General features: G+C 45.8%; 2 protein-coding genes across 2 annotated transcripts in view; one reads left to right on the plus strand and one right to left on the minus strand.

Moving 5' to 3' along the window:
* Nucleotides 1–1,155: 1,155 nt before the first annotated feature.
* SARC_01991 (hypothetical protein) lies at nucleotides 1,156–6,146 on the minus strand. The gene has a single exon (XM_014304272.1). The coding sequence runs from the start codon at nucleotides 6,109–6,111 to the stop codon at nucleotides 2,179–2,181; it is 3,933 nt and encodes a 1,310-aa protein (XP_014159747.1). The 5' UTR covers nucleotides 6,112–6,146; the 3' UTR covers nucleotides 1,156–2,178.
* A 2,837-nt stretch (nucleotides 6,147–8,983) lies between these two features.
* The window catches only part of SARC_01992 (hypothetical protein), a gene marked incomplete at its 5' end in the record, with an annotated part of 14,746 nt that continues 13,124 nt past the window's right edge, over nucleotides 8,984–10,605 (plus strand). Inside the window, one exon of the mRNA XM_014304273.1 lies at nucleotides 8,984–10,506. Within this exon, the coding sequence (XP_014159748.1) occupies nucleotides 8,984–10,506 (1,523 nt within the window). The remainder of the gene's footprint in view (nucleotides 10,507–10,605) is intronic.

Below are 10,605 nucleotides of genomic sequence, written 5' to 3' on the forward strand. Positions count from 1 at the left end.
ATATATATATGGTATGTCAGGGCCACGACACTACTTCCACGGCACCCACCGTGGTAGTATGGCTTTTACGCGATTTCCTCTGGCTCGTGCATATGTATGGCTATGCTAAGGGACGAATGCAGTTTAATTAGCTCAGATGTTGGGTGCGGCTCTAGCCTTGGCAAGAACACGGCGAATGCGGACTCCTTCCAATAGCAGTATAGTTACAATCGTACCGTGGCATACTATAATAAATAGAAATGCCAATGCTTACTCCCACGGACCACCAATTTTATTTTGAATACAGACAAAGCTGCTGTCTTTCTTTTCTCATACACAATCCGTACGACATTCCTGTTACAATCAGCGCAAGCAGTCACATCCGAGTTGGTATCAGGTCTATAAATATCTAATAGCCATCTCAACATAATTTCGGGCGCCAGAAGTCTGAGGGTCTGAAAAGTATACTCTAGCAATTTCGACATGTTGTATCAGCTTTAAACCTTTACGGGCGCATTATAGGGCGAAGCAATGCGATTTCGAATTTCATGGAAACTTACATGTTACTATCAGTTTTGATGATACTTCGCGTTCATAGATATAAACGTTCAGGTGCAAATATTAAAAGAAGACAAGTATTGCAAGCACATACAGACGTTCATTTCTGTTGCTATTAGTACGAATAGATGCTCATTCGATTTCGATGAAGCAGAAAACCCGCGACACGACGCTCGCGTGACCACAAGGATATGCAAGTACTAAAATGGCACACGCTGCCGGGAATCAGGGTGTATCGAACGAACGGATAGAAAACAGAATAACACGTACTATCGTAATAAAGTTGGATACATGAGTGTGTTGCGCAATACCTTGGCATTTCGGTGATTCCTCGGGAGGTAAGATGTACAGTCTAGTTGCAATTGAATGTGTATACATACGGCTAGTGTGTGAGTGTATGTGTGAGTGGGTGTATTTTCTTTTTGTTCTCTGAAATAGAAGCGTATAAATATACAGAAGTATGTATCTGTTGGAGCGCGTATACGCGTGTACACCATGTACAAACAAGGCATCAATACTTGAGGTCGATCACAAGGTGAACCAACCAGAGCTTCGTCAGACAGGAAGTTGTCCGCTTATGTAAGGCTATACATCGTAACCGATCAATTATTGTAGTATGTATACTTTATTTTCCTCCAACACTGATATACGGTAATGTTTTTACTTCATCTTCTATTTACTAAATGAAAGACAGGAGGACACTGTACTGTGGACGTAGAAGAACCTCCAGTGCACGCGCTTGCTGTGTGTACGTGGGGTTAACCGTCGCCCTTGTTTGGCTTTCCTTTCCTGACATTTAAGCTGACAAGGTGATGTTGGTATTTGCAACAATATGGCCGATGGTGATATAAATGCGACCTCTACTCGGCTCAAATATCAATATCAATATCAATAAGGATAAGAAGAACTGCATACGAACTAGTTGCCAACCGAAGCTCCAGCGCTTTAGGTTGAGGCAATCCGCAATATACGAAAGACGTGGTGACTATTGCATATCTCGTAATACGAATGCGCCTTGGCAATGTGGTTTTCTATTTGTGTTTGCGGTAGATAGATACCTCATCCATTCAGCCCGATATAGTGCACTGAGCACTCTCGTCTAGCGTGTGGAATAGTATGTTTATGTATATGTACATGAAGTGGAGTGAAGTGTGAGCTGCTATGACGCCTAGACGCTCACAACACACGCCCCCATATACTGTATGCGACATGCCCGTCACCGCTAAATCAACCCCACGCGTGTCGACCCAGCGGCTAGTATGTACAATCAGACAGCTACATAGAAGACGTATGTATCCCATACCAATGCCTCCTATAAAAGGTAACCTGGAAGATTCGTTGGAGCCGAATAAACCGAATAACTAGACAGGCAGATCGAACTACTTAACGGTAGTAGATAGACTGTGTCGCTGGTTCGCACTATCTGCCGGTGACGCCACGTGAACGCGTTTCTGATCAGCTGGGTGCTGTCCACTGAGTACTGGCACGACCGGAATCACGCAAGGCTACTACCAGTGCTTACGAGCACGACAGTGGGCTATGTCGTCGCTTACAAGGCCCTCTTCAAACCCAGCTGTCATAGCTATTACCAGACAAGCCGTCACAGCTATAGACTAACAGCCGTATGGCAAGTCACGGCATTCACTGGTTGGCCAAGAACCAGGCCAGCTTGTCACACACATCGCGCACACACTGTCTATCTGGTGACCCGTACGCATAGCTCAGTAACTCGATCGCCAGACGGTACATCTGGTTCACCTGCTCACTCTCGGGTGCTTTGAGGAATGGGGTGCGCACGGGATAGAGATCGTTGGCGTGTAGGTAAGACGAGGGGTAGTGATTGGCACACACTCTGAGTCTGGCTTGATCGTAGTACAGCTGTGGCCGTACGCACCCAGCCATGCAATCCGCCAAGCGCTCCAGCGCATACGCGGTTACCGCAGGGTCTAGCGGACACACGCGGGTGAGATACCGTATCTGGGCGAGGGTGTAATTCGCGGCCTTGCCAAACTCGCACATATTGGTATACCAGTCCACACACATATCGTGCAACACAAACACCACTCGGTTCTGCGACATGCGTGCCGTGTGGCAGAACTGGAGCGTACGTACAAACGGCTCGTCATCCTCAAACTTGTGGCAGTCCGTGTCTAGATCGGCCAGCTTGGTCGCCAGTTGGTTCTGGTACGACGCACACCGTTCAACGTATCTCTGGTCCGGTTGTGTACCGCACTGTGCACACGGAGAGAGCCTGTCCAACTCGTGTGACAGGAACACATGGCCATATCCAGTAGCCGTGGCACGAGATGCAGACCCATTCTTGGCACCCCCATTGGGACCGTTTTTCTTGCCGGGTTTCTTCTTCTTGTTGCTCTTGCCCTTGGAGCCTAACGTCGTTGTACCGGTATTGCTGGTCTTTCCAAAATCGGGATTCACATCCAATCCGTTGCAGTGGTTGTAGTCCAATTTGCCCAGCGAGCTACCATCGGGGGGTCCGCATTTAGGATTTGGACAATAAAAGCCAAAAGAATCGTCGAATTCGGCTTCGCAACGGTTGCACTCACAACTGAATCCCAATCTCCGCAGTAGCTCCTGCCTATCCGCACCAGAACACAGCCGTTTGGTGGGGTCCAGATATGACACTGTTAATTCCATGCCTTTGGGAATGGGCCGCAAAGCCCTTACCATGACCCGCCCAGCACTGTTGATGGCTCTGCAACAGTTAGGCGCGCAGCTGTGTTTAAGCCGACTGGCGTGGGCGTACACGTGCGCAGCATTGTGTCTCCCATCAGCCGAGGCCAATTCCGCATCTCGCAGGCCGTTCATATCGATAATAAACGACACCCGCTTCATCTTGTCGATCATATCATCCACGGCATCGTAATCCGTCCGAGGATCCGTTCTATCCAGCCCAGCAAAGCGTGCGTCTATGTACGTCTCGGTAGCCTTCAGTGTGGGGTAGGCCTGCACCTCAATGGTCCCGGGGGTGGGATGGAACAGCGACATGAACTGCTTCTGCTGTTCGGGAGACAGACGCATGTACCCACTGTGTCGCTGCACAAAGTCCTTGCTACTTACCACCAACAGTGGATCTTCCACCAGGCACAACTCACCCGCAGGGATGTCTCGTGCCGCAACCGTAGCCGTCTTGGGCTTGGGTACGATGGATCGCACATACACTTCGTCGTCAGCACCAGGCACTCGAGCCACGCACACAGCCTCGCACGTTAGTCGGGGTTCCGAACTGCTTTCCGTCCCGGTATCCTCCCCGGTATTGAACTCCCCATCAGCGCCACCCCTCAGAGAACTACCTACACTACGTCCACGCCCGAGACTCAGGCCCTGCCCTATATTCGCACCCACAGCCGTCACCGGTTTCTTGTTCGCTACACTCGTGCGACTGATAGCCACGGGCCCTTTGTAGCCCAGGCTTTCGAATAACACACATAGCACAGACTCCCAATCGTAGTCAAACTCCCACTTGGGCGCTGTCGTGCCTTTGGGATATCCATAGCCCGTCCTATCATCCGTAGCATAGACTGGGCCGTACCCCCCGGGCCGCCTCGCACTCATAGCCTTGCCAGGTAGGTTCTTTCTGCCGGTAGTCTCGAATTCGTTCCCACCGTACCCATTGCTGATATCCCTATCATTGTGGCTAATATTGTTGTTGTTGTTGCTGTTACTGTTGCTGCTGCTACTATTATTGTTGTTGTTGGTGCCCCCATCACTGGTCATGCTAATGCATGCGTCCTTGTGCTTCAGCCAGTGTTGGCGCTGATGCTGCAACCCACAGTACGACACAGCGCGACAGCGCGAACACGTAGACGAGCACCCCTTGCCACACACAGCACAGCTCTTGGCAGGCTCCCTTGTGCTTGTAAACGGCCGCACTGAGCTTTCCTTGGGCTCTGGCTCCAGCTCCCAGTCCTGGTCCTCGTATGCCCTGCTATCCGCCAAGCTATCGGTCATCTGGTTGTGTGCGGCCCCGCTTTTCGAGTGGGTGTAGGGCTGGGCACGGGTGTGTGGGCGGTGGTCTCGCCCGGCCATACCTGCACCCACCCCACCCGACGCACTCACACTGTCCCTTATACTCTGTGTGCTATCACCGGCTTTGCTGGTGGACCCGTTCAGGGCCTTACCCCTTCCTTTCCTGTGTGCACTTGCATAGGTACGTGCACCCCGACCCGAACTATTCCGGACAGGGTCGTGGGCATCAGCCGTAGTGGCACTGGTACTGTCCGAAGTCCGTGAACTACTGGGAGAGACTTGCGATTGGTCACCCGTGTTGAGCTCCATATCACCCTGTTCCCTGGGCTGTACGCCTGCTGTATCGGCCACACTCTCCCTGTCTAAGCTGGTGAATGCGTGCTCGTTTGCGTATGTATCATTCACACTCACACCCTGTGGGTGGGTGTCTTTCCTCAGCGCTGACTTGAGCAGCACTTCTGCGATCTCCTCGATTTCACCTTCGTCTCCTATCAGGATATCCGCGTCTGCAACTGTACCGTTTAGAGCCATTCCATGGCCCACTACGTATGTGTGCACATACTCGTCGTGGCCCAAGTTCTGTGCGTACCCACTGTCGTGTTTGCTTGTGATTTGGCTGAGCTTATCAGCGCTTATATGCGAGGAGGCCACACAGGACAACCCCAGACTGCTCTGCACTTCCTTCATACTGATGCCCAGATCCGAGTTCATGTCGAGGTGCATACCATCCAGATCACCCACACCTATCTCGTACTCGTACTCAATAACCTCTCCACTCTGATGGGGGTGGGGCGCATGTTCTAAACTCGTACCGAACATCTCCACCAAGTGATTCCAGTGACCTGAGCCTGTGCTGCCATTCCGCTTCTCCACGTCTTGCACAAACTCTTTCATCTTATTCAGCAACTGTTTCTCTATAGTAACGTTGGGATCTAAGTAGACATGATCCTCAAAGCCTATACCTTGATCTACATCATATATCCCACTATCCTGCGCATGAACGTATGGGTGTGCGTGCTTCAGCTCTTCATCAGCCTTCTTATGTGATGCATCCATATGATCATTGCTCTCCTCGTGTTCGTAGTCGCAGGCCTTTGTTGTGGTAGCACACCCTCTCATCTGTGCAGTGGCCACACCATTCGTATGAGCATGTCTATTCTGAGCATTTGTCTCGGAAATTTTTAACTTGTGTGTATGTGCATCCGTGTCGCTATACACATCCCCCAAACCCATGTCCTCCTCTGACCCAGCACATAGCTCCTCGCCCCCCATTCCCACTCCCTCTACAGTCGAATACTGGTCACTAACACTCGTTTCGAATATTTTACGTACATTATCTGTATGATGTGTGCCTTTGTATGCTTCCATGTGCTCCGCTTCTGTTTCTGTTTCTATTTCTGTATCTGACTTAGCTGAAATCGCATGACAGGGCACCTTGTGCGTATCCCAATCCGCACGTTGATGTGCATACCCGCAGTAGGACACTTCTTTACACCGTGCACATGTGAACGAACACGCAGCACCACATACAGCACAGCTCTTGCTAGTTGCCATGTTTACCTCGGGTGGATAGGAAATCGTCTCCATGCTGATGAGGCCCGAGTGTTGTTGGCATACCACGCACTCTCCACTCACTGTATTTGGTACGAACCCGTGAAATTTTCGGTTAAAATTGACAAGTTTTTTTCTGAGTTTGTATTTCGATGTATTTTCCAAATATTCATTTTTAGGGAAATCTGGAGTTGTTTTGTGGCGACACAGTAGTAGTCGTAGTAGAGTTAAAAAAAGAGGCAATAAAACACGTGCATCTATTTTTAGTATGTATTGGCATCCTGGCCTAAACTGCAAGGGTATTCTTATCAAGCTACATGACAGCCATGGCTCATCACGTCGGAGGAACAGTTCTTAGTATTAGTAGTATTCACGGTACGTACAATACATCGTCACTGATTATAGTCCTATAAGTGCGCTATGGATTTTACTGCGCTTTCTTGCGAATCTTTTGTCGTTGATACTTTCTCGAAATAGCAGTCGACCGACTTTGATCCGTGGTGAAAGCTCTGAACTTGCAGACAAGCGGAAATCTTTCTAGCATTTCGATCTCGAGTCTTCCATACTCTGTGTACCAAGTCCCTATTGATGCCGCTTAAAAGAATTCAACAAACACCACGAACCCCACTTAGTATTGCACGGACCGGGTATATGCAATCACACTTCGCCGTACATTAGCAATCGCACACCACAGTTGCACATACATGCATATGACAATGAACACTATGCACCAATACGCAGATTCGTTTCGGTATACACGGCCTAATGTATAGTGTTTAAACGTATCTGAAAGTAAACAAAAGGAATAATTCGTATACTTGCCCAAGACTACAGAACGTAATCACCACACTGTAGTTTATCACGGATATGTTTACCTATAATTCATACGATATCACTACCGTATCTTGATACACGTACATGTGGCTCGTTTTTGTGTGTACACATGCATATATTAATATATATATGTGTGTGTGTGTACGTACATGTATACGTATCTGTATATGTATATATATATCTATATATACATATACATATATATATAGATATTTACATAAATATCTATATCTATATATATTTCTATATATCTATATACATATACTTATATATCTATATGTGTGTGTGTGTGTAATATATATATATATATGTCTGTGTCTGTGTGTTTGTATGTATGCAGACATATATATATGTGTCTGTGTCTGTGCGTATGTGTGATATATGTAGGCATATATATATGTATATATATGTGTGTCTGTGTACATGTGTGCATGTTATGTATTTTCATGTGTATAACCATGTCTATATATAGTGTTAAATTATGTCTATATATATGTATATATATAAATACGTATGTATATATATATATATACATATATATATATATATATATCTTAATACATTGACCTATATGTATATGTGTGTGTGTATATATATATGTATGTATGTATATATATTTTATATATCTTGACACATTGGCATAAATTTATATCAATATATGTATATGTATTTATATATATATATGCGTGTGTGTGTATGTATGTATATATATATATATCATATATATATGTGTGTGTGTGTGTGCATAACTATGTATATGTGTATATATATATATATCTATATATATATACAAATAGATGCAGATAATATATACGTTGATATATACATATTTATATATATATATATATATGTATGTATTTATGTGGATGTATATATCAATGCATATATTATCTGTATCTATATACATATATATATATATATATATATATATTCTCATAGCTATATCCAGGTCGCATACTTCGACATACGCTGATGACTCACGGAAACTTTTAGCTGTTGCTGGGAATTGCATCTCCTTAGTCCTCTTGGGCTTCCTAGTTTTTTGTCCGCAATTTACGATGAAGCGAAAGAGTCAGTGGTAGTCTTGTCTGTTACTATGGTTCGTGCGACCTTGGGTGCTCTGTTTATTTAGTATCAAACCGAAAATGTTGGTATCACGTACAAAGCAATAAAAGGTTCAAGTATTATTTGGACAAACTTGTAAGTGGTTAGCATTTAAAACCAGATATCTTCCTGTCTGCTGAAGGTGGTTCAATTTATACTCTACTAAACGTGAGTTAGGCACAAGAAATAAAGATTGATGTAATCACGAGAGGAATTTATGGTGTATCTCGCATAAGGGCACGAAGGGTACCCACGCAACGCCACCGGCAAGCAATTAAGTGTTTGGTATGATGTTCACATGCATTCTCCTTCAAGGCTTCATGCTACGTTGAGGCTTGCCACCTATGCTCTCCTGTCGTGAAGGGAAATGCAAACAGAATGTATGGTTACCAACTTTGACCTTTTTAACGATGTAATATGAGCTAGATACGTGTGTTTACATACCTTATATCTTGCAAAGGTGACTGCAATACGATTACACCTTATACTGATAAACGCATGAACGTCCATAACCCAGATAGTATAATTGTTGAACACTATATATATATGTACACACAGCAAGTATCTTCGGGGCCCCACTCCACGTCTCCACAGCAGACGCAAAGTCACAAACACACATTGAATTTCCAGTAACTCTGATATCAACGAATATGATGGCCAGTTTTAGAAATAGTCAAATTACAAAACACTACGGGTCAATAACTCATAAATATATAGAAATAAATATCTCATTTGTATTACATATCGATGAGTATATATTTATACTTATGTATGTATATTAAATATATAATAAAAGCATACACTTGATGTATAGATATATAAACCGTACAATATTATAGGATTATGTGTATGTGTGTATGTGTATAAGTATTGTGCTATGTTTTGACTTGTAGTTATACTGAATGATTCTGAAACTACTTAATTACCGTGCCAATGTCACACGATAGTACACAGTGTAAAGGCTTATAGGATGAGAGAGCGGAAGTCGAGTGCCAGCAACACAAGCAGCACACCCGGCAGTATAAGCATTAACTCGCAGTCAGAACTAGTCAAGGAAGCCTACGGGAGTACACAGACTCCCACACGAAAGACTGGTAGGTCTCCTATGCGACCATCTTACAATACGAATACAAATACACAACTCGGAACGGTATATAGCTCACCTACACCTACACCTACACTCGTACACACACACACGGACGAAACAGCTGACACACCAGTTGGTCGAAATTTGCAGAAGGATATACTTTCGAGGTCACCCATACTGTCACCCACTAGTTTATCGAAGCGAAAGTATCGCAGCAACGACACCGACGGAAGTGGGGTTAAACTGATGAATGCCGAACATGTAACCCCAAACACACACGCACACGACGGAAACGAGCCATGTGAGCGAGGTGTCAGTACACAAGAGGATGGGCAAGATGCAAGTGCATACAAGCACATAGCATTCAATCAAAACCTGTCGCATGACAACACACGCACCGAAGCCGACGATGCAGAAAACACAGACGTGAACACAACGGAACAAGCTCGGGATGCAGCTGAAACTACGCAGGATGAGACTGCAGAGGGAACTACACGTGTACCTACATCGATGAGGAGCAAGCAACGTCCTGTTCTGCGACGGAGAGTGTCGTCGACGTCGGAGCGCAGGAAAACAGCCGTATGGCGTGATGAGGCGTACCCGTTATCCGAATGCCTGGAGGTGTTTGATTGTGCACTTCCTGAGAAGCATTTGTGGCCACTATGCTATGCGGGTGCTGAGGCTATTCGCAAGGCCTTGGGTATCCCGGTCAGAGAGCGAGTGCCAACACCTGTGTCTGGGTGTGATACACCCCCTGCTGTAGGTGTGGGTAGTGCAGGTAAGCCGGTTGCGATCAGTGCGAGTGTGTCAAGTGTTGTCCTGAAGCGCATTGCGAAGATAGAAGTGTCGCCGTATGCGATTAGTCTGAGGGGAGACGGGAGTGTGGGCCTCTTACGCGCAGAACAGATAGATGTGTTGAAACAAGAGGACATCGACGCCTATATTGCACCCGAACGGTTAGGCGAGTCTGTGAGTGACAAGGAAAGTGATAGCGAAAGCGACAGTGATGGTGATGGCAATGGTGCATCAGTTGCTGAGAAAGCCGGTGATAGGGATGGTGGTGGCTACACGTATGTCAAGGGAGAGATGGTCCCGGGGTGGGGTGTTGAAGATTACGATAAGAGTCTGGTCTACTCACTGGCGGTAACCATGTGGTATGCGGGCAATTACAATCTGCCCGACGATGAAGAAGCAGACCTATCGAAGGATTTGAACAATTTTCTCGTGCGTATGTCGAATGATGATGTAGAGGACCGTCCGAGTGTGTTGGATGTGATTGATGAGTGTGAGAGGTATAGGAACAACCCCGCTGTTAGTGACTTGGATTACGAGGCTTGTGTGTGTGAGATGGTGGAGGATGCGTTCAAGATGGGCACGGTGCTGAAGAAATGGGTAGGAGGCGGCAGGTAAGATTTTGCCCCATTTATGTAGTATGGAATGAACAGAATTACTTGAAATATTTATATTATATATAGATATATATATATATAATATATATATATATA

The sequence above is a fragment of the Sphaeroforma arctica genome, assembly GCF_001186125.1.
Source record: "Sphaeroforma arctica JP610 unplaced genomic scaffold supercont1.85, whole genome shotgun sequence".
Lineage (NCBI taxonomy): Eukaryota > Ichthyosporea > Ichthyophonida > Sphaeroforma > Sphaeroforma arctica.

Bases quoted from the DNA above. Each gene is read 5' to 3' on its own strand.
- SARC_01991 (XM_014304272.1), bottom strand. From the start codon at position 6,111: ATGGAGACGATTTCCTATCCACCCGAGGTAAACATGGCAACTAGCAAG.